This window comes from Cricetulus griseus, chromosome 5, assembly GCF_003668045.3.
Source record: "Cricetulus griseus strain 17A/GY chromosome 5, alternate assembly CriGri-PICRH-1.0, whole genome shotgun sequence".
NCBI lineage: Eukaryota > Metazoa > Chordata > Mammalia > Rodentia > Cricetidae > Cricetulus > Cricetulus griseus.
The window spans coordinates 16,762,199-16,786,884 of record NC_048598.1 but is presented as its reverse complement, the minus strand read 5'-3'; the positions used below and the strand labels follow the sequence as shown (position 1 = coordinate 16,786,884).

Sequence of the window (24,686 nt, the reverse complement as noted above, 5' to 3'; positions counted from 1 at the left end):
CTCCTTCCAGGAGGGGGGGCCTCCGAGTTTCGATCTCAGGACCTCACCCCTCCTAGCTGGGTGCTGATGCAGAAAGCCCTGTGCTCAGCCAGCATTGGCCTTTGATCCCATGAGCTGCCACCTTCAAGCAGGCTTCCAAATTGCTTGTAAACATCATGTTCCCGTCTCACTCGTTCTCAGAAGAAGCCAAAAGCCACTGCCTCAATAGGACTGACTCTGAGGGAAACCACCTTGAAATTACACAGTTAACCACTTCTCAGTAAAATAAGGATGTCAGTGGCCCTGTGGCAGCCACTCCAGGGCTCCAGCAGAACACAGTGCTACAAAGAAAGGGGATTACATATGTGTCAACAGATTGCCTAGGCAGCAGAACTCCCACCAGGCAACACAGTCCACATAAGCTTCAGGCAGGTCTGTCCCCTCCTTGGATTAGCACAGAGACTGACTGGTCCCCCAGAAAACCCTGCCCTTCGCCATTGTGCTGGGGTAGAGGCACGTGGGCATCCCAGTGCTGACTGCCTGTGGCTTTGCTCAGGGAAACTTGAGTTTTCCTTCTCCAAGGACAGAGAAAGGATGTGGCACAGACACAGGCAGGAAACCCTTACTGGGCAGTGAGCCACTGCTCAGGTTTGATGGGGCCCCTTGCTGAACAGTAGCAGAGGGCCATGGAAGCCTGGGGAGGGGGACACTGCATGTGCAGTGCAAGCTCTGGCCTCCCTGTTCTTATCTGGCACAGTAGACGTCCCAGCTGAGAAGCCCCCTGACCTGGTGTGAGTGGAAGCAGGAGCTCACTAAGTGTTGGGAAGAGATGAGGGGGCTGGAACTCTGAAGCAGTGACTCTGGCCCTGTCCAGTGTATGCAGAGAAAGGCAGATGGGGGCAGGTTATATATACCACGCTTTGCAGTCAGTGTGTGTGTGTGTATGTATGTGTGTGTGTGTGTGTGTGTGTGCGTGCCTGCCTGCCTGCCTGCCCGTGCATCTGTCCCTCTGTCCATCCGTCCATCTGTCCCTGTGTGTGTAACATACTAGACTGTTGCCAGGTTTCCAGAAATTCATTTTGCTTAGAGCCAGACACTATCCCATTTTTAGTAAACATGGTGTCCCAAGGCCTTAAGGTGTGGCTCTGTAATGCTGCCTGTGCTGGAACCCACCAGAAGCACTACTTGGGGAGCCTGAAGTGAGGTGTCTCTATGCCAGCAGCTGCATGCAGGTGCTACCAGGTGCCAGACTCTGGCATTTGAAGTGCACGTAGAGTTCCTGATGTCCGCTAATGTGCAAGGGGTTGCTGGGCAGTGCCACTCCTGACTTTGGAGGTCAAGGAAGAGAGCATGGTGCCTTTCTTTCCCACTCTGGGTGGCAGCTTGACTCTAAATTTAACCCAGAGCTGCCTTCCATGGGCACATGTTCTAGTGACTGCATGGGCTGTCTGTGCACAGATGAGGATAATGGCTGGAGTGAATTAGCAAGTCTGGGGAGGAGAGCCTATCAGCAGAACGACAAATTTAGGATCTTTGAAGACATCTGGTCAGCAGTGCCACAGCCTGTGACTGACAGGGATTATAATGGAAAAGCCCTTAGTCCAGTGTTTTCTGGAGCTTTACCCCAGCCCCAGCCAGGCTGCAATCTGCCCCTGCCCCAGCCACTCCCAGGTGAACAATGGGGTCATTTAGGCCCCTCATTTTTTACCTCCACTCATGAGTCTAAGGCCTCATCTTTTCTAGACTCATTTCCCTTATGTGTTTCCAAATGAACATGTCGAGAGGACTGCTGTTTCCCTTGTTATTTGCTAGAAGGCAGCCTAGCTTAGCAAGTGCTGTCCAGTGTTAGCCAAGTAGCTACCCTACATTTCCATGTCTATACTCTCAGGAGCTTCCCTCAGCTACACAGTTAGGTTTCTATCTTCATTGCGTTCCCTGCTTGCCATGGTTCCTATTTGTGGGCTTTGTTTCCAGGCCCCTATTCTATAGGGAGGAGCCTAGTGGGAAGAAGTTGGGTTATTATGGGGCGTAATCCTGATGTAGTTTCCTGTCTCCATTTCCTGCCCTCCTTGAAGTAAGGACTTCCTTTACCATGTATGCCTAAACAAGGGAAGTTGCCTTGCCACAGACCCAAAGCGATACAGCTAAGTAATTGTGAGCTCAATGCAGATAACTAATCATGGGCTGAAACGTATGACTAGAAAAGCCAAAATAAGCCATTTCTTTCTCGAGTATTTTGTCACAGCACTGGAATGCTAACATATACGACTGATGGAGCAGATACCTGCCAATCTCTGTGTTTCTTCAAAGCAATCAGCTCCCAGAACCTACCTCCAATTCTCTTCTGCAGACTCAGACAGCTGGACAAGCATGGCCAGGCCACAGCCCAGCAGCTGGTGCAGTTGCTCAACAAGCAGAATCAGCTTCTCCTGGAGCGACAGAGCCTGTCAGAGGAGGTGGACCGTCTGCGAGCCCAGGTAGGGTGGGGAGACACAGCTGCAGCCCAAGTACCAGTACCCTAGTGCAGAGTGGGAATGCACACAGGGACCACTGTGGGGCAGGCTCGGGGCAGCCCAGGGCCATTCGAGAGCATACACAAGGCTCACTGTAGCTCAAGGATAGGGCAGTCTAGTGCAGTGTGGCAGCACACATGAGCTCTCTCCCTCCCTCCTCTAGGCTGCACTGTTAGAGGCCCAAATCCTTGCTGATCACATGGGTCAGGTCATAAGCTGGAAGGGAGCGCCTGCCAATTGGGATGAGCATGGAAGTGTGAGCTGAGGCTTGTCTCTCATCAGCCTTGGGCATATGCATCACCCAGTCACATCAAAGGCAGCCACACCATGCAGCAACACTGGTGGGGAAGACAAAGAAAGGGGGTGGGGGAGCAGCAGTGGTCAGTCCCGACATGTGGAGGAGACAGCTGTGAACTGCCCCCCACCCCCAGGACTGGATGACTGTAATAGTAGAAGGAAGAGTTGTTCCCAGATGGGAAGGTCTCGTGAGTGGAATCACATGTCCTATCCTAATTCAGTAAATTCAGTAACAATGGGTCTGGGGTGGGGAATGATAGCAAAATGCCTAGAAGTCCACTCTCTAGAACATGCACTCACTGTCCAGTTAAGCAAGCCAGCAAGATTGATATTATTGTCTCCATTTTGCAGATAGGGAAACTGAGGCTCAAACAAGCATATTCAGCTAGCAAATAGGGGCACAGCAAATGGAACCTAAGTCTGACTCCAGAGCCCAAGCTGTCCCCATTCAGGTTAGATAATGGCGAAGAGAGTCCAGGTGAGTTGGATGGGTGGCACAAAACCCCTGTTCTTCTCAGTACCAGAGACCAGAGAGGGTGTTTGTTTTTTCGTTCTTGCCCCATCAAGCAATTTATGATAAAGAGGTGGCTGTTGACCATGTAGGTGCCTCCTGCCTTTAACTGGGATTGCACCCAGGGACTTCCCATGGCGTGTGCTTGCTATGATTAGTGGGGAAGCCCTCAGAAGTGAGAGGGATGAAAGACAGTGTCTCTTCTCCAATCAGAATGCCCTTGAGCTGATGACCCTGCCCTGCCTTGACACTCAGCCTGTTCAGTCCCTCTGTAAACAGTTGTGAAGGAGCCAAATTGGACACCAGGCAGATGGCTTAGACAGTGAGTAGAAATATGGACTGGAAGGCTAGAGGGGTATAGGCCAGCAGGGTCTGGCCATACACTGACAACTGTCTAGAATGTGGAGAGAGAGAGAGAGAGGAGAGAGACAGACAGACCGACCAACCGACCAGGGTCAACTCTACTGAAGACCTTGGTCAAATCACTCATGGCTCTCTGAGCTTCTGTCCCCATGTGTACCATGGGGATCAGGAAAGCTGGGTGTATTAGGGTAGTGGCATACTCATCAGGACCTCAGAGACATAGTAGGCTGAAGTATCCCATACTTGAGGTCACCTTCTCTCCTTCCTGAGAAGGTCCTGTGGAGGCAGAACCATCTTGACTGTGCCAAGTACTGAGTCCATCTCTCAGCTGAGGTCATAACCCAGGTGTGTGAGCAGATGTGAGAGAGATCTGACTAGTCACAGTCCAAAGTCAGCAGGGCCACCTTGAGTGACTGCACTTCTGTCACATGCGATAAAGGACTGGGACCCAGGGCATGAATAAGCCTGCCTCTGTCTGGACTTCAGGCTCTCCTCTAACATATGCTCGGCCTTTGGACACTCACCCTGCCTTCTTTACAGCACACACAGATCTCAACATGGAACGGAGGTATTTAACAGCCTGAGAACTGCCAAATTCATTGCAGACTGAAATGACTTGTCTGCCCCTTGCTCTCTGATACTGGCCTATCTCTGGAGCATTTCTGAAGGATCTTTTTATATTGAAATTCTATCTTGGGAGTTATTTTAAGATGACCAAGATGAAAGAAATTTGGCAGAGGTAATGTTGGCTCCCAGTAGCAAATGCTGGGAGCAGTTAGAGAGGCTTTACAAGCTCTGTGCTCAGAATCTAAACCCAGCCTACCCTTTTGGCACAAGTGTTGCCTTGGTCTCTGTGTGTTGGCACTTGGTGGCCTCTGTGATGCATTTTTGTCTTGAAATAAACATAAATTTTAAAGTGAGTTTTTAAAGGAACCATTGAAATAAGAAGGCCAAAGTTTGACTGCCTCTGTAACTGGTAGGGGAAGCGGCTCCTGATAGATTTGGAGGAACAGCTGTGCCTTACTTAACCTGCCCTCTGCTGGACTGCTTGGCATCTGAGGCTTACAGCTGCCTTTGTGTCCAGTGTGGCGATGGTGAGGGTGAAGGCTTCCATTTTCTCAGCCTGGATGAATTTAGCTTAATGTTGCATGTCAAACTCTGGAAAAATCTCTGCTCAGCACCCAAAAGAAAATGAGCATTTTCTAACAGACAGCTACTTGGGAGGATAGTCACGTCCTTCACATTGGCTCTACGTCCTAAGCCCTGGCCTGTGCAGAGGAAGAATGGTGGGCTCCAACAGGAAATGCCTTGTTTCTAAGCCTTGATTATTCTAAATGGCTTCTGTTTAGATTTTGAGTCATACACAGCCTCATGCCCATGGAGTAAAGTGGTCCTGGTTGTGACCATGTGCCAATGCCACTTCCGGCTGCAGAGTTTACATAGCTGCTGGGGGGCAGGAAAGTCACTGTCAAGAACACAGCTAGTCTGTAGTGTGTTCCTCACTCAGGACTGATTGAAATGGTGGTTCCTGACACACAGTAGGAGGAGCTTTTAATAAGTGGCCTCTGGAAGGCAATCCAATGACTGTCTGTGTGGGCATGGCCATACTAGCTTGACCTTATCCTGGTGGTAGCTGGAGTCCTCTCAGTCTGACTTTGACTTGAGGGCTGAACCAGCCACCCATTCTCTCTCCTAGGCCAGAACTGCCACAGTGGTCATGTGGAGGTAGCTTTCGGGTGAGGGTCATGGGTCCCAGGAGTACTAGGCAAGGCTTGACAGCTTGGAGTGGGGTCAGGGGTCAGCAGCCCAAGCCCAGAGACTCTTAACATCTGGCCAGGAAGGGTGGAGCCAGCTGGTGAGGAAATCAGAGTATGTTCTTGGGTCAGGGAGAGAGAAGAAATCACAAATGGTCTGTCCTCCCATAAAGATGAGTTTGTGAGTTCCTGGGTAATGACTGGTTTCAGCTGCCTGGCATCCACCAATAGCTGTCACCCTGAACAGGCTGCCTGTTCAGCCTTCAGCATTCAGTCTGGGGAGGGATTCCCTTTGAGTCCCTTCTTATGAATCACTCACAGTTTAGAAAACAAGAGTCTGAAGCTGCCGTGTCAGTGGTTAATCAGTTGGCCCTATGACTTTTAAGCATTCTTGGCAGCAAATGTACTTTCTAATTTGATTTAAAGTTGTGCATGGATCCAGCAGCCATATGTGATTATATTCAAGATCATTGACATTATCTCATTACATCAGAGGACTCATTGAATAGAGCTGAAAACAGGCCCGAGAGGCAGATTCTAGGGGAGGAGAGGCCTGCTTGTAACTAGCAGACACAGGAAGAAGCTGGAGATGGGCAGCTCAGGTGAGGATGGCCCAGACTCATGGACTGGTAGGGAGCTGGTAGCCAGAGTGCAGATCTAGAAGTGGCCACTCTTTTGTCCTTCCTAGAGCACAGGGGCTTTGCATAGCTGACTTCAGGGCCCACACACAGTTAACTACCTGCAAGACAGATGGTGTCTTATGAATAGAACAGAAAATACACCAAATAAAATAAATTACAAAGCCGCCTCCTAAACCAGGATTTTTTGGAAAGAATTCTAAATAGATGAAAACAAACAATTTGATTTCAACCAAATTGTTGTTTTTTTGTTTTTATTCTGATTTTCACCCGAATTGTCAGTCTCAAAAATAAACACTGATACATTCCCAGAAAATATTTTTCAAATAAAAACTGACTCTGTTAAAGTTTGCCCTGATTCTTTCAAAACTGTGTACAAGACACTGTCAACCAAAGTGACTTGCATATTTTTTTAAATCAACTTGAACATATGCAGCTAAGATGTCACTAACTCCCTGCTGCTGGGTGTTTTTAGAGAATGACATAAGACCCCGGGCTGCATTTCTAACAGAAGGGTTTGCAACCCTAACAGAAACGTCCCCAAGCAGCTGAAACAGCATGCACTTTGCTTAGCTGTTCATCTAGGCACAGTGTGTGTCAGTAATACTGAAAAGCACACCAGGCTTCGTCTAAGGCAGGCCTGCTGTAAAGGAATGTGTACGTCCAGAATAGGAAAAGTGGATGAAAAATGCTGAAATTTATATTGCTATTGATGAATTTGCTCCTCTATTGCTTTCTGAGCTAAACACTACACGTAGCAATATAAATTCGCAATCAAGTTTTTAAAGGGAGCTAAATATTTTAATCCAATTAGACAAGTGAACAAAACACTGAATATTACATGCAGTGGAGATAAGTGGTTCTTGCCTTTAAAAGACTGTAATTCCGTCACATTGCAACCCCAAATGTCAATGTTGTCTTCCTTTTTAACGCTTTCAAACACGATGCAAGCAGAGGCTCCACTCCCTGCTGTTGGTGACACTGTGTATCCTTTGGGAATTCTTAAAATTTATTTCCCATGGAAGTATGATTCACATGAAACAGACACCTGTCCCTGTGCAGAGCAAGTTCTTAGGAGTCAAGCAGACACTTTGACCCTCTTAGAGACAACCTACAAACCCTCCCACAAGGGTACAGGCATCCCTGGCCTGCATAGAGCTGTCTCCATCACATGGGAGTTCTGCCTTGTCCACAGAGGTACAACCTCTTCTTCCTCTGTTTTCTCCTTGCTCTGACTTCTGCAGGGTAGGTCCCATTTGGAGCCTAGTCCAGGTGCTATTCAAGTTCACAGAGTCACTGTCAACATCTCAGTAGAATCATGGGGCCACCAGAGAAGTCATTCCATGTCCCCCCAGGCAGATGGAAGAATATGGCCCAAGGAAGGTGTGATGTAATGGGGGAGCAGAGTACATGAATATCCCATAGCACCGGAAGGAAGGCAACCCACAAAGAGGAACCTGGGTCCTGGGTGTCCTTCTGTCACCTCAGAACAAGGTTGGAAGGACCATTGAGAAAGTTTCCACCATTTTAAAACTAGAGGCATAGATAAAAAGAGTGTTTAGTGACATGGCCACATAGGATAAAAAGCACAGAGAAAGCCAGAAAAGAATGTTGACTTGAAGGGCTGAAGGACACTGGAGTGAAAGGGCAGAAAGACCCGTGGACCAGTCACTTAGGAAACTGAGGTAAGGCCAGTCTGGACCATATAGTGAGAAGACCTGCCTCAATAGAAAGGAAAAGAAACAAGTGGACATGGCATTCCAGACTACAAAACGGCAGAGGCAAATTAGGCACTAACCCCAAAGGTTTTGGGGAAAGGCTGTGATAAAGTTAGAAGCAGGTGGCTCAGGAAAATCAGGCTGCATCCAGGAAAGCAAGGGGCAACTCGTCTACTCCCAGGGCAGTCACAGGTTCAGGAAGGTGACACAAGGGGTCATGGAAACAGGTGAGGTAGCAGGAGGTGGAGATGGCTGTCAAAGGCTCAAGCTGTAGTTCCAAACTAAAAACATTCCCTAGACACACATCTTTTCTTCTGGGCTGAGGCCACAGAGGCTGTGGTGTTGAGGACAGAAATACACATCAGTAACACCCCTGACAAGTGATTGCAGGTATGTCGGATAGTGATAGTAACTCACGTTTTTTGTCTCTGAGTAACTGTGTGCAAAGTTCAGGCAGCACTGAAAAATGTCACTGTAGGAGACAGTATGGCAGTGATACACTCAGGCCAATACTTACCTTGCGCCAGAGTACAAGGCTTAAAAATGATGTTTAGTGGCAGTAAGGATGCAGAGTGTCCACCCAAATAGAGCCTGACACTGACAGGAGAGGGATAGCCCCTTTGCTCTAGGAGCAGGTGACTTTATGTGTTCCTGTTTTGCCTCACACTGTCATCACAGGAGGTTGTCCCCAGTCAGAAGAGCAGGCTAGGAGTCCACAGGGAGTCCAGTGATGACATATCAGTAGAGGACATTTCCTGGAACTGGGCTATAAAGACCCCGCTGCAAGCTCCACTCTGCCAGGGCAGTCAGTACAACCATGTCTGTCTTCCAAAATGTGCCCTTGTTCACCCACCCACCGTCTTGAGTTAGAAGCTCCAGTGTCTAGGGACCCAGTACACCAGGCAGCCTGTCCTGTCTAGCTATCCTCAGAGCACTGGGGAGGGCATCCCAGCAAGTACTCTCAGAACCAGTGTCTGCTTGCTCAGTGAGGACTAGTGTCAGCTCTAATGGAGATCTCTGTCTGCTGATTACAGTTGGTGGCAGGCTCTGGTGATGGACAGATGTCCCAAGACCCCCTGTGGAGGAGTCTTGAGAACAGAGCTCCCACAAACTCAGATAAGCTCAGCATCTCTAATCTTATGCAGTTCTATACTGACATTGTCTTCTGAGGCAGCCCCACCTGCATTCCCTGTGTGGAAACCATGCTGTTCATGTAACAGTTCATGCTATTCACACCATGCTATTCACACATTGTAACATCTACCTGAAAAGCACACATGACCTTTCCCAGGGAGAGAGGAAGGGAGGGAGGGGAAGGAAAGAAAAAGAGAAAGGAAAGAAAAAGAGAAAGGAAAGAAAAAGAGACAGGAAAGAGAGGAAGGAAAGAGAGGAAGGAAGGAAAAGAAGGAAGGAAGGAAGGAAGGAAGGAAGGAAGGAAGGAAGGAAGGAAGGAAGGAAGGAAGGAAGGAAGGGAGAATAAGAAGTCCCCAGCACATTTTCATGGCTCCCACCATGCGTAAGAGTCCTCCCTTGGATTCTTGTTTTAGTCACTGAAGTTGGGCAGGCCCTGGCTGTGCTCCATCATCCTGGCCCAGTGGAAACCACAGACAGACAGCCCTCCTCAGACTCACACAGCACTGTAGCTGGTCATCTCCACTGAAGGCACTGCAGAACTAGGGAGACATCTAGTGTGGCATTAACTTTTGTACAAGGTCAGGGTAGTCATTGAGCAAGATATTCAGCACTTTCCCAACCCTTGGTTATCCCCATACCAATAAGTGCAAATGAGACCTCAGTATCATGGGTCCCACCTTCCACATTCGGAGTGTCAATATGTAAAAATGCATCTATATATGTTACACGAAGCTGCAAGTAACAGAGGCTCTTTTGTGTTACTTCATCCAGACTTTGGCTGACATCCTAGTTTCCCCCCTACTTTAAAGCCCAATATAATTTCAGATCTGCTTTCTAACAAATAGTTAGGCCCACAGTCAGAATGTCAGTTGTCCTTAGGTAGAGTTATATATAGGTCTAGAGTAAAGGCTGCTTTCAGAAGGAAAGCATTGGAGGTACATAACCTGATACAACACAAAACAGACTTTCTTTGGTCTCTGGTGGCAAGGAGTGAGGCACAAACTTTCAATACAATTGGCTACATACATTTCCACATTTTTAGCAACAGAAACCTTTTCTTCAAACCTTCAGTAATAACAGCTGATCAAACTAGCAAATGAGAAAACAATACCCATGATCTATTTAAACTTACTTTTTATTATCATTTTTTTTCCAGTTACCCAGCATGCCACAATCTGATTGCTGACCTGGATGAAACAGAGTGAAATAAATGATTTACAAAGAGATATTTACATTCATCTGATTTGTACTTAATGTGCCACAGTGCACCAAAACCTCCCCAGGGAGACACCACCTGGGACTGCAGGGGGGCTGGTCCTCATGCCATGGTTCTGCCCCTGTGCTACAGACAGGGAGTGCTTCAGCATGAACTGGCTTGGGCTAGTTGGAGTGTGCTCAAAACAGCTTCAAGTCACTGATTTATGTTGTCTCTACTCTAGAGTATACACGGGATTAATAAAAATGACCTCTCAAGACTTGAATTGTTCCGTTTCCTTTGCATTTTGTAGCAGTGACAAACAACACACCAAAGGCACGTTTTAAGTCAGCCAAAGTGTACTGAAGACCACCTCTCCTGCCGCCATTGACTGTCACGCCCTCTACCTGTGCACCTTTAGCCAGCATCCAGTATTTACCATCCAACTGTCTGCACTCAGGAAGCACTCTGCATTATTCTTTCCCATTCTCTGAACAACACAAAACAGCCCCCCCCCAAAAAAGGCATCTTTGGCTCGATGGTGTCAGATTTTAGTCTTCAATAGCAGTTTTTGAGAGGAGCCTAAAAACAAATTTATGTGAAATTAGAAAATTTACTTAACAGTATATCAAATATCTGTACACAGATCATATTTTTAGTCTAAAATAGTATTTCTACTATACAGTCAAGCCCTCAAATGCTTTAAAGGAATACAAATGGACACTGGAAGGTTTGGGGTGTAGCTCAGTGGTAGAACATTTGCCCAACTTATGAGGCCCTGGGTTCCTTCCCCAGTACCACAAAAACAAAACAAAACAAAGAACCTGGATGCTGAGATGGTCATGGTGTTTGAGGGTAGGATGAAACACTGGGGCAAGCAAGGCTGCATGTGGGTGGGACAAGTCCAACCTCTTCTCCTTTCCCAGCCAGCAACCCAGCAGCCCAGGGCTCTCAGCAGAGGCCTGGTTCCTACATGCTCAGCCCGCCCCTCACACTCATGCAGCTTAGGCCGTGGATGTGGTGGCATGACAGTGCATGGGCTATCCTCATCTCTGGGGCATGTCAAAGGTGCAAGCCTCAAACACAACTTCTATTCTGAGTCAGAAGTTTCTGGTTTCATCAAATATGCTAGACATAAAGCTGTCACATATTTTAACTGTCCTCACTTCTATTTTATGTATACCATGAATAAATTATACAATATTCTAAAAATAGCACCTTTAAAGAGTTATAGAGGTCACTTTATTTCAGCCTCCTGAATCTGTCAACCCCAGTTGATTCTGAGGACAGCACATGTAAAAATGTCCCCAAATTTGGCTGTGAGAAATACACATGCATGTCTGACAAACTGGTCCCAAAAGTCATGCCTCTCTCTGTTGAAATCACAAGAACAAAGCCAAGTTCTACAATTCTAACTTATGAGGTAAAATTGGAAACACGCCCCATCCAAAATTATTCAATGTAATTCAGACATTCTGACCATCGATTACTCATGTGTAAGTTATAAACTGCCACGAGAGTTTAAAAATACACTTGAAAAGAAGTGTGTCGAGCAGTATGTTATCAGGAAGACATTAGTGATAAGCTACATTCCTTGAGAAGTCTGGCTCCACACCATTTCTTATTAAGACCATTAGGATCAGTCTGCAACATACTCTTGCCTCTGGCATCCCAGTAGATGTGCCTCGAAAACTAGTGCTGTGGTCAGTGACCCCACTCCTAGCACTTCATCAGTTTGTACAAGCATGCTATTGGAATTTTGCTTACATAAAAATAACCCCATATGTGGTTTTACTCTAAGAGGAATTTACCTATTTTCCTGCCACACCTTCATACAGGGTTGGTTAATACCAGCTGGGGCTATAAATATTTTCTTTCCATAAAGAAAAAAATTTAGTTTTCTGAAATTACAGAGCCATATCCAACAACAACAAAGAGAGAAGTAGCAGATTGACATAGGGCTTTATTTAAGCTGTCTGTACGAAGGAAGTAATGTATGTCCCTACCAGATGCCTGTGAGATACTAAGGGTGTACAATGTACAAAGCCATTTTTTTGTAGTCATTTCATACCCTATGGGTCATATATGTAAGAAAACGAACGTCTGTAGTGTGACCAGCAGTGACAATGATATAGCATCTAGGTTCATAGCTTTGTCTGCTCCAAACCCTTAATCAGATGACCACATCTTGTATGGATCTAGCAGAAGAACTAGAAAGTAAAAATATGTCACAAACTACAAATCTACAGGGAGGTGACTCAATGACCAATTCAGATGTTTTCTTTTTATTTAAATAAATACTTTACATTTCATGCTTGCCTGTAATGCACTACCAGGAGCAAGCTAAGGGGACTGGGATGTAGACAGTACAGACAGTAGCAGCAAAGTGTGGACACTGAGGTGTGGTAGAGACCCTGCAGTTAGTGAGGGAAGGAGAAGCAGGTGGCCCCTGTGAGAACAGTCAGGCGTGGGAAATGGAAACAATACTGGGATAATGCTATGTCATTAGTGTAGAAAGCAAAGCTGTGAGCAACCCTGCCAGCAATCTGAGCAGAGGTGGCCGGTTTCCTCCAAGACAGCCCTGCATGATGACAAGAGGTCAAGCTGGAGTTGGTAGGAGGTGGAATCACAAAGCCAGAACTGCATCCAGACATAATGATTCCAGGTTTCAAGCCATTTCAATTGCCTGAATCCTAACCTTAGGTATAGGAATCTCCTTCACACACCTCTCTCTTCTGTTCTACTTTTGCCATTTAACGGACATCTGAGGTTGCAAGGAAAAAATTCTCAAAATCAAAGTCAAGAACACGCCTGCTGTGACACTCAGGGAGCCTGGGATGGGAAGAGAAAGCCCTCGAATGGCTGGGGACCAAAGGCCAGGTGTGAGGAGTAGCCAGCCTGAGGCGTTGTCAGTGTCCCCTCATTAATCTTTAGAAAGTACCCTTGGCCAAGGTCATGAAGTCACCTTAAGACTTGGGAGGAGAGACAGAACAAAAGAAGCCGTGTGCTTAGTGTGCAGTGTCTGCTCGCTCTGAGGGATAAATGCTCCGAGCATCACCCAGGCTCAGCTTGCTTTTCTTTCTCTCTCACACTTCTTTCTTACAGAATGGACGCAAGATAACTTAAAGGACATACCATCTAATCTACTTTCCTGTCAATGTGAAACATTCAACATAATTCTAAGTAGGAAAAAAGACTACAGATGCAAGAGTGAACATCTGTTTAACTTCCTACTCCATACTAAGGATAAACTCACTCAGGTAGAAACATGAAAAATTAGGACAAAATCTATGTCTGAATCCATCTTAGCTGCCTTAGTAAATGCCCTTTTCACCCCAGCAGTCCCAGTGGCTAGCCACTGCCAGCAGCGGCTCTGCTTCCCCAAGTCTGAGCCTAGAGGCTAAGACATCTGAATGAGAACATGACTTCCTACTCAAAAAGACAATGCAGTAACACTACTATGTCACGCTGTAGTCTTCCATTTGGGAGCTGTCAAGAACTAGAATACATCTCCATGACCACTCCTTGGAGCAGATGCCCTCCTGCTTGTTGCAAGAAAGGCTTTGATCCTTGCACTTCATAGTCTGCTTTGGAAAATGTCAGCTCCTAGCACCAAAGGGTTTAATCTGAAGATCATCATTAATGAAGGAGAAAGATGAGGTTTGCATACATGTCCCCTCTCAGTGAGAAATGTTTGGGATTGGGAGACATGAGTATGTACAGAAAAAGAAAAGCTAGAGGTGTTTTGTTTTGTTGTTTTCCCTGATGGCTTGATTCAGTAATGAATGTACCTTGATAAGAATAAACACACCAGCTTCTTATCCATTGCTACCTACTGTGTAAATATTTTGCCAAGTAAAGTTCATTTCTTATCATCATTTGGGTCTCAGCTTTCTCCATTACCTTATGCCAGGCCATACTCACACATCCACTCAAGTGAGCAACCATTAACATCCATTTGTTCCACCAACCCCTTGGCATTGGGTAGTTGGAGATTTTCTCATTTCGGCACCAAAGGGTTAAATTACAGCATCTCTTCTCCCATAGCCAGATTCTAACCAACAGATAAGATTCCAGAGCCTTACCAATTTTTTTGTACAAAGGAGAAAAAGTGCATGATTCTAATGGGTGTGTACATTCCTTGCACATGGTTCAAAAGAAACCGCAGTCAATGTCCTGTGAGTTGGAGCTGCGTTTGCTAACATGACAATACAAGTCTTACCACTAAAAAATAAATACTACTGTAATATAAACAAAATCATTAAAAGGACATTCAAAGTTTTAACATCTGAGAAAAAGCTAATTCACCTATAACTGAAAGTAAAACTTTAAAACTGATAAGGCAAACACCTGTTCACCTTGGTGTATAGATTTTGGCGACAGCAGGATCATTATACTGTCTACATTCTTCAGCCATCAGAGGTGATAAATATCAAGAAGGGAAAAAAGGTTGCCAAGCCCAGGGGAAAAATACTCTCTGGTACAACGTAGATCCTAAGACCCTCTAGGTGAGTCTGCACCTGCAGTGCTTGGTGAACACCATCCATTTGCCCATGAAGTCTGGGCATCCATGGTGACACTGGGCTTCCTCCACAATATCCAGCAGGAATTAAAAACATGTGTATCTCATCAGCCCTTCAGTCCTCTCAAAGCTTCCTAAGGATTTTCAGCCAAATATCAGCGGTGCATAATTTATGCACTGATCAGACATACATGCTAAACTCTTACATACACACACCACCACCCTTCATCAATTGCTTGTTCAGAAGTATAAACTAAGTCTTCTTAGTCTAATTAGTTCTTGATGTAGCTTCTATAAAGTTAAAAATGTACCTAGAATCTGTGTATCTCATTTAGCCTTCACTGCTAGGGAAAAACAGAACTGAAAGAAGATGACAATTGATGCACAAATGAACAACGGGCTCATGACTCCCAAAGATTGTAAAGTTACTTCTGAAAATTGCTATGATAGTAAGACAGTAGCAGCAACAGCATGAGACCTTAGACTGAGATACAATTTCATGCAAAAACAAAACCTGGAGTGTCTGTGTCTATGTTTTCATGTGGGTGAAAGGTGGTGAGGGTGAAGACCCTTGGCTGCTCAGGGTGTCAGAAGTGCCCCTGCTGTCTGTGAGAGCGAGGACTGGTGGGGATGTCCAGGGATCATTCTCAGTGACAAAATGTAAGATGAAGTGGAGCCACAGAGAGGCAGAGACTACTCCCGTCCACTCGCAGAGTAGGAGAACTGAGGGAAGTGTGGCCGCCGCTCGTTGTCCATGCACTCCATGCCGTCTTCGTCATCTGTGGGCGGCAACAGCCTCTGTCAGTTACGGAAGGCATTACTAGGCCTGCACAGCACACCACACTACAGTAAGCCATACACTTTTCAATAAAATGGAGTTATTTTTCTAAAACTATGATTTCTAAATGCACATGAACTACAAAGAAATAACATTATAAATCACCTTTAAAACATCAGAATTTCAAGATTCAATACAAAGGAAAATGTTACTAAAAAAACCAGAATTCTACTTTCAAGAATCATGCTTTTTAGGAATATATGAAGTTCTAAATTTTAGGTCATAGAATTCTACAGAATCTAGGTCTTCAAAATGCTTGTACATTTTCTTCCTGGTGACCTGGTAAGAGTGTAAACGCATCTTCTTTAAGTAGCATTAGTCAATATCTACCATCAATTAACTCACTACTCTCTATTTCTCTGTGATAAAACTTTAGAATAAAGAGAATGAGATAAAAGATGGAAAACAAAGGACAACATTCAAGTCCTGATTAATCAGGGATGAGGGACTTGCAAGACATGGGGACCACGTATGAACTTGCCCCTCTCTTTATCTCTATTTTCCTGTATGTAAAGGGCCAGAAAGGACCATGCCTCCTCCTCCCTAAGTGTTGTGTGGTAAGAACCCACAGTCACAGAGCTCTTCCTCAGGTGTGCAGAGCATTAGAGGGCTCCATCTAAGCCACTCCTGCTCATCCCCAAAGTTCAGTGCATAGTGTCCTGTAATCAAGTTGAACACGTAGGTACAACCTTTTAAATAATGACTTGTTTTTATTTTTTAGTGTGTGTGTGTGTGTGTGTGTGTGTGTGTGTGTGAGAGAGAGAGAGAGAGAGAGAGAGAGAGAGAGAGAGAGAGAGAGATGCGAGCTTATGTGAAACACATGTGTGCAAGTATCCTAGGAGTCGAGAAGCAACAATCCCCCTGTATGTTGCTGTATGCTGGTTAGTTTCTTGTTAGTTTGATAAAGCTGAAGTCATTTGGAAGGAAGAAACCCTTCATTGAGAAAATGCTTCCATCAGATTTACATAGGAATGTCCAGCCCATGCTGGGTGTTGTCACCCTGGACTGGTAGTCCTGGGTTATATAAAAAGGCAAGTTGAGTAAGTTATGAGGGGCTATCCAGGAAGCTGCATCTCCATGGCCTCAGCATCAGCTCCTGCCTTCAGATTCTTGCCTTACCCTCCTGTCCTGACTTTCTTTGATGATGAACTGTGATCAGGACATGCAAGCCAAAAAAGTTGGTTTGGGTCCTGGTTTTCACCATAGCAATATAAACAAATTAAAGCACTGGAGTTAGAGGTTGTGAGCCCCAACGTGGGATGAGAAACTGAACCCAGATCCCCTGTAAGAGCAGCAAGTGCTTTTAATTAGTGGGATATCATCTCCCACCAGCAAAATATTTCCATATCCTCAAATCCATTATAGAGAGATCTTTCTATTCTTGTTTCCCAGCCTCCCTAGGGAGCATTGATTTCCGTGTAATAACAAAGAACAGACGCTATACTGTACCCCATAAAAGGCTCTGCTTTCATCTAAAAAAAAAAAATCAATGGTTCTGTTTCTTTGCTTTGTTTCTCCCCCCTTATATTCTCCTCTTAATGCACAGGTACATCAGAAGTGAAACTGAATTGCCATTAACCTAAATTTTTCAGCTTATAGTAGTAGATAGAAACACAGCACATACACTTTGTGTCAGACTCTACACAAATTCCCCTCTGCAAACAGACCACTACCTTGCCAGCAGCTGGGCAGCAATTCTAGGTAGTGCTGAGGTACAGAGAAATCTCTGCCTACTTACAAAATATGGGTTCAGAACTAAGCCAACCCCATGCATCTTCTAGATCAAACTGTTGAGCTGTCTGAAAGCGGGGAGGAGTGGCAGGGTTTGGACGTATCCATTGTTGAGTCACACAGTATGAAATCTCTACAGGAAAGTCAGCTGAAGTCATAATGTTCCAACTCTGACATGTGCCAATCACATCTGAGAAACAGTTCTCCCCACCAAAAGATTTATTTTTCTGAGTGTTTCTGCACAGCAAACCTGCAGCGAGATCCAGACACTGTATGGAGAAGGCTTTGCGCTCTTCTACTCTAGATGACAGAGGCTGCTCTGACTCCTGGCTGTAACCAGACCTTGTCCTAAGTCCAGAAGGACTTTACATGGCAGGTGGTAGGGAGGGAATACTGCTGGGTATCCCCAGAGAATTAAGACAGCCTCCAATGTCACTTCATATTACATACCACAATTCTGAACAGGAATAGATCTGAATCTACAGTCTGGCTGTGAGGCCCCAACACTTGTATTATTCTTTAAAGCTACCCACTCCAGCTCTTGTCTGATCCACCAGGATTGGTAACAATGAGGCTGGCTCTGACCTTGTCCAACTGAGATAGGAGAGCAGCAACCCCATGGGCACTTGTGCTGCCCTGGCAGGAGGCTGCAGTGGAGGGAACTGGAGGACCTTGCAGGTACAATGACAACCACAATGAACATGCGCTACACTGAAATAATCAACTCTACAGTTAAGCATCTGAATCTCTGCATCCAAGCAGCCTCAGGCTCCTGTTTTTCTCAGAACATTTAGCAAATGTAATTAGACAGTAGTAAAAGTGACCAGATCTCTCTCAAAGAAATTTTCCCTTTCTGTGAGAGGAAAGCATAGGACCATTGATGGATGTAATGAAAGACAACACATTCTAAAATCTGTTCAATTAATTAACACCAGTTAGGACAATCTGGCATATTGATGCAGCTGTTTGTAGGAAATGGAACATTTTGCTTTCTTTCTTAACTACTGATATATTCTCAAAAATAATTTAAAATTTTTGATTTACAAAACCAAGGTGGCAAATGGGAAGACAACTGTCAACAAATGGCATTTCTATGGACTTCTGAACCAAATCTTGGTGTGTGAGCTGTAACAAGGCTACCAGAAAAAAAGAAAAACTACTCTGTATAATAATGGTTTATTGCCTCTTTTATCTTTTCACAACAGAAGCCTAGGACTTATGGACTGCCAAAATTGAAGCTCTTGCCTGGGTCCTTACAACCAAAAACTTCAGTTAATAGCCACTGGAACCCCTCCCCTCTAACAGGAAGCTAGGACAGAGAGAGGCTTGGCCATCCTCTCACTCACCTTCCCATCCTAGAGACCCTGAATGAGTCGAGGCCAAGTTGTGTGCTCTTCCTGATCCTGTCAGACTTGGTCCACATGACTGGGCTCTTGCTGCTGTACTGTAACTAGGACCAGCAGCAGAACAACGCCATACTCTGCTTCTGATGCAGATCCCCACAGGCTAATTACACCCACCTTGAAAATTATGCTAGTCTAAGGGCTTTCTGTGCAGCTCTATCCCTCTAGAAAGAAACTCAGCACCCTTCAAAGACACTGAGGCCTATGCAACATGGCCTTCTCTTGTGGATTAATGGAGGTGAGGAAATAGGGTAGGGTTAGATTCTAGAAGCAGAGCATAGAAAACCTCTTCTCTACAGTAGTTCAGTGTTATTGCAGGTCTTAGAAACTGAGAAATGAACATACAAATTCTCATCAGGATAGTTGCCATAAGTTCAGAGTTCCAAATATGAAGACAGGAGGAGTTAAGGTGTCCTGGTCCATGACTCCTGAGGCAAGTTAGTCATGGAACAGTGACTGACTAACCACAAGAGCATCTTTTAATAGCTTCTAATTTCACGTGGTTGAGACTCCGTAAAATTTCAAATTGTTTTTGCTGTCTTTTTAGTCTTACATTTCTTCATGCTCATTCCACTTAGTTAGGGATTTACTATATGAGGCTCATCTCTTACTTTTCATGTAGATCCTAAAGGCCAGTTAATCAGGCCACTCAAGCTTGGAGTCACCTGGAGACTTTCTTTAAGAGCTGGCTTGTCAGGCACACACCAGAGGAACAAGGGCTCTAGAGATTATCCCAAGAATCCCTAGGCTTCCTTGTCAAGCAGATAGTTGAGGCATCACATCTCAGAACTAGTAAGTAGCAGAGACAAGACATGAGGCAGGCTCCCCAGTTTGGAGTCTATGTTTTCACATTTTCTATATTGTAAATAGGGCTTTTAGTTTTAACTTTTTGAAGTGAACTATCATTCATTTCCAAGTCCTACCTATTTCTATTTTTTTCCAAAATCATATATTCATATTCAGCTGTCCAAAAAAGAATCCTCAAATGCCAAAACTTCTCTTTAAGAAAAGCAGCATCATGAAAAGGCTGATACTGAAGACAGAGACATGTTGTGAGTCCAGCTTGGAGGTAAGGCCCAGGAATGTTATTTCTGGATTCAGGAGGTCAAGGTATAAAGTTCAAGACCAGGCTAGGCTTGTAAGATTCCCCCCCCCAATCTACTTTCCAAAAAGACACCAAGATCTTCCTATCCCAATGTAGACTATGGATGCCAACTGGGAGTAAAGGAAGCCCAGATAGCCACAGACAACTGAACTGTACTAAGAGCAGGGACACAAACTGTTCCAAGGCCCCAGTCACATTTTATATTCCCTTGTTTAATGAATACTTATCAAGTATCTATCCTGGGCTAGGCATCTATCCTGGTATCTGTGACAAACAGTTATTAAGTCACGAGAACCTTTCTCTCAGTAATATTATGTCACACTGACAAAAATAGATAACAAATTAACAGAAAAATAGCAAATAAAGGCATCATCAACACAGAAGCATTACAGCAGAATGGAGCTTGTTAAGAGTCCTTGAACTAGGACATCAAAGGTGGTTCTCTGGGTGAGAATGTGGATATATACCAAAAAGGGAAGTCAGCAAGAGTTTTACCCTAGGGAATGATGGTCTGCGAACAACCAGCCTTAGATCCAAACAGTAGAGCCCAGCAAGAACTCAGGGAAGGCACTCCTCTTTGTCTGTTCAGCCACTCACTGGTGCTTCCCAGAATTTCGAACAATTATATTGCTATAACTCATCCTGGAGCCAAAGACCAAGGCTTGTGCTCATAATTTCTACTCAGATAACCTTTAACTAATTGTCTGCAACTCCACGGGCTTCTGAATAGTCTCTAACTTCTTAGTGATCCTAAAAGTCTACCAATAGCATATGTGGCTCACTTTAGCATGTGGGCATCTTAAGCCCTCGGCTGATGTCCAGGCTGAGCTGGTGAGCCCTGCTCCTAGCTGTGTGTGACACTGGGTTTCAATGTATTCACTTACAAGAGTTAAGCATTTCTTGGTGACTCTAAAGGCACAAAGGAACCAGAAGTGCACATATGCACACAGACATTTCTCCTCAGGGCATATATTCTCCTGAGTGCAGGGCCATGGACCCCAGATGAGTCCTGGTTTGTGTTTCAACAATAGAATTAGTCAACCATGACCACTATGGGAATAGAATTTCATTTCCTTCTTCTGTCTCACAGACATCCAGTGTATATGAGCAGTACCAACCAACAGCAGAGAAAAATGTGCAAATAAAGGAAAAGAAAGAAATGCTAAAGGATGCTACACATGTATGCTTGTGATTATTTTAGCTTTCCAAACATCACCTCAAAACTCTACCCTATCCTTGTTCTTCATCAAAACCTACTTACAGCATTTCCTGGAGTACAAGGCATATATTAATGCTACGGAATGACATGAAATGGTGTATGATCACACACCCTAACACATTTCTAATTTAAAGTATTGCATAAAAATAACAAACTAAATTGTGTTTAAAGACACTACTGTTTAAGGAAAACCTAATCTTAAAAGTAAAGTTAAGAACAAGTAAGTAAGGAGGAGGCAAAACTAGCATAATGCTGATGATAGGCTGTGAAGAAAGAAGATCTGGACTAGGGAATGCTCCCAGTAGGCAGCAAAACCCTGTTAAGACAGCAGTGAGTAAGGAAGACATAGGTCTGTAACTTGGTCTCTAACTGTCCTACCCAGCACTGTGCCTGCTCCTGCTGCTCTTCTATTCCCTCACAGGAAGCTCCAAATTCTTGACAGAAATGGAATAAAAGCCACAGTTGGATTTAATCTTTAAAGCAGCAAATGATTTTGAAGAGGGCTGTTTCCAATTATCTTAGAAAGTTATCAACTGCCTAATAGATTTACTTACATTTTTCAGGTGGTGTTATTGTAATAGTTTGAGCTGTAAATTCTTCATCAAAATATCTGGTATCTGTCTCAGATGTTACTTGAGGCTTAAAAGGAGGTACAAGCTATAAGAAAAAAGAGTACTGTCAATATATTTCAATTCAGGAAAACTTACTTTTAGTATATGACTAGAGAGCAAACAATGAACTGAAGGCCGAGTCACAGTGTAAGGTAGACAAGGTGCTTGGTTTTATCTGTCAATAGTCTAAAGAGTAATAAGATCTTGGTTATCTATTAAAAATTGATTATGTGAAACAGAACAGTGGTGAAGTCATGAACAACACTGAGAGAGAACACTGTAAAGTCTGTCGTAATTATTTCCTGGTGTAGAGTAGGTGTAGGGGGCAGTTGTGAGGGTGTCGTCCAAGAGGCAAGATGGTGGTTCTCCCAGGGCAGCAAGACCACAACCTTGCTTGCTATCCTTTCCTTCTCTCCTGGTACTCGGGTGCATCAGCTAATATAAAAATAAACCTTAGCTGGGAGTGCTAGTGCACTCCTACAACCTCAGCTCTCAGAAGGCTGAGGCAGGAGGATCACAAATCCAAGCCCAGTTAGGGTGCATAGTGAGACCCTGTTTCAAACCCAACAAATCAACAAACAAACAAAAGCAAAAGCCAACTTAACACAGCCATTCTGTAAAGCACAGACCACAGTCCACCTTTATAATTTGTAAAGAATTCTTTTTTGGAACAGGCTTTGATGTCTACCTTTGCCTTAGAATCAGAATTCTTAGCAATCTCTAAAGTTCATGGAAAACTACATCCACGGCTTTCACTCCCTCCTCACAAGCAATGTGTCCCGAAGGCAGTCTGAAGTAACTATGCTAGCAATGACAGACCTAGACTGAGTTTAAGTGGGTCCCAAAGCAGGAACAGGGTGTGAAGGACGCCTGATCCATGTCACCCTGTACTGGCTGTGAGTGAGCAGTGCAGTGATATGGTTCTCACTTGTCAGAGCTCTGACCCCAAAGGGCAAGAGAGAAACATGGGTTTCCCTTTGAAAACAAGATGCTCAGTCCCAGAGCTGGTAATCTTATCAGAACAGAGTGTAATTCTTACAGAAATAGGAAAATGGGACACAGGGTGAATAAAATAGCATGTACTGATAAAATCTTAAGAAAGAGACACACAACTGGATTGAGAGAACTGTGTTGTCCCCATTCTCACTGTCACCAAATCTATATTAAAATGTTTATTCTCTAGACAGTTTGTTTTTTAAACTTGGAAAACAGGGGTCTGACTTCAAGCACAATGAAAGCAAACACAACAAGAAAAATCTGAACCAGATTTAGTGGTACACACCTATAATCCAGCATCAGGAGACAGAAGTAGGAAAACTGTTGAGTCTGAGGCTAGCCTGGGCTACATAGCAAGTTCCAGGCCATTCTGGGTTACACAAAGAGACCCTGCCTCAAAAAAAAAAAAAAGACTGAATTTAAGTGCAGCTTCCAAGGAGGTAACAGCATTAAAGTGGCTTTAACTAGCTCATAAGTGTCTACAAAAAGAGAGAATTTGGATACACAAGGAAATACATGAACTAAGGAAAGACCATATCAAAACCCAGGGAAAGATAACCAAATGTGAGCCAAAGAAACTAAGCCTTGGTCTTAGACTTGCAACAATACCACTTTCTTTCTCTCCTTTATTTCTTCCTTAAACACCAACCTCCTAGTCTGTAGCATTTTGTTATGGTAACCCTAGTACACTACTTCTGCATGATTTTTTTTTTTTTTGGCTGTGAGCAAATAGTATCATACCATCTTTGTTTTTCCCATAGGCACCTCTTTCAAAATAATCCTGTGTCAGTTGGCACAGTGTGACTCCTCTTTAGAAATGGTAAGTACTAGTCAATCACAAACACCTAACTATAGTTTTCTATGCTAACTCACTAAAACAGCAACCATATTATTAAAGTATGAACTTGATACATTTTACCAACAAATGCATTATACTTCACATAGATCTTCCTCTGAAAGTGAATGTGTCTTTAGAAAGTTCTAAATGATCAAGACAATAGGGTCAAGATTATGGGCTACTACAGTATGGGTCTAGAATGTCCACCGAAGTCCATGTGATAAAGTCCTTGATTTCAGAAAGGTGATGAACTTTTAAGAGATGGAGCCTAGCTTTGTCTTAGAAGAGTGTGCACTTAAAGGTGCCTACAGAGCAATGGTTTCTTCCTTGTATTTTCCCTTCATTGCTGCCATCAGTGAGCAGCTTGTTCCACCATGATGCGCCATCTGTCCTACTACAAGTCCAATAGAAATGGGATCAGCAGTGCTATATGGAAACTTCTAAAACTGTGAGTCAAATAAGCCTGTCCTCTATTTGTGCTGATTATCTCTATTATTTGTTATTATAACAGACAGTTAACATGTTCAAGACATTAACTTCAGTTGATTAAAAAGGCATGTTCAGAGCTGGGTTTACTTGTAGAAACTCAAGTATATTTAGGAAATGTTAAGGAAATTACAACTCCTTAAATTCTTTCCACATTGCTCTTCTAGCAAATCTTACACTGACATTAACTATCTTTCTCAAATTAAATATTTATGTTTCTTTAGGCTAAGTAGAGGAATACATTTGAAAGACAATTTTCCTAAATTCCTGAGTAAATCACAGTCCATATTTCCACTTGGACTGGAATACAACCTAAGTGCAGGACTAAGATCTTTGCAAGTCAGGGCTGGAGAGATGGCTTAGTGATTAAGAGCATTGGTTGCTCTTCCAGAGGACCAGGGTTCAATTCCCGGAACCCACATGGAAGCTCACAATTGTCTGTGACTCTTGTTCCAAGGGATCTGACATCCTCACACAGACATACATGAAAGCAAAATATCAATGCACTTAAAAAAAGAAGATCTTTGCAAGTCAGTTTCCTCAGATTTTTTTCATCATCAAATCACTTATGACTACTATGTACCTATACGTTTAGGTTTTTGCTTGTTTGCTTGTCTCTTTTCTACTTTAAGGCTGTGATGCTTAAGGAATAGAGTATTACCTGGCTCTTCCTGTGACAGACCATGATTATACCATCATAGCTGTCTTACAACTCATGGCAATCTCAATTATTATGTGCTAATGCATATGAATCAAAATAATGGAACATAGACATTTGCAACAAAAAACGTGTAGCACTCCTAGATTTAGTAATCCATTACTATATTTTTATCTC

The 24,686-nt window shown here is 44.1% G+C and overlaps 2 protein-coding genes across 8 annotated transcripts in view; one reads left to right on the top strand and one right to left on the bottom strand.

Moving 5' to 3' along the window:
• Positions 1-10,388, top strand: part of LOC113830672 (SHH signaling and ciliogenesis regulator SDCCAG8) — a 200,483-nt gene extending 190,095 nt beyond the window's left edge. For 4 of the 7 annotated variants that reach the window (XM_035445420.1, XM_035445423.1, XM_035445422.1 and 1 more), the window contains 2 exons: positions 2,330-2,456; positions 3,141-3,271. In XM_035445420.1, the coding sequence (XP_035301311.1) occupies positions 2,330-2,456; positions 3,141-3,185 (172 nt within the window). In that variant the 3' untranslated portion in view covers positions 3,186-3,271. Of the gene's footprint in view, positions 1-2,329; positions 2,457-3,140; positions 3,272-10,063 lie in introns of those variants that run through there. The other 3 variants (XM_027418885.2, XM_027418883.2, XM_035445421.1) reach the window with 2 other exon arrangements.
• A 1,659-nt stretch (positions 10,389-12,047) lies between these two features.
• Akt3 (AKT serine/threonine kinase 3) overlaps positions 12,048-24,686 on the bottom strand; it is a 208,483-nt gene continuing 195,844 nt past the window's right edge. Inside the window, exons 13-14 of the mRNA XM_027418888.2 lie at positions 21,475-21,577; positions 12,048-15,403 (exon numbers count right to left, since the gene is read on the bottom strand). Coding sequence (XP_027274689.1) covers positions 15,318-15,403; positions 21,475-21,577 — 189 coding nt within the window. The 3' untranslated portion in view covers positions 12,048-15,317. The remainder of the gene's footprint in view (positions 15,404-21,474; positions 21,578-24,686) is intronic.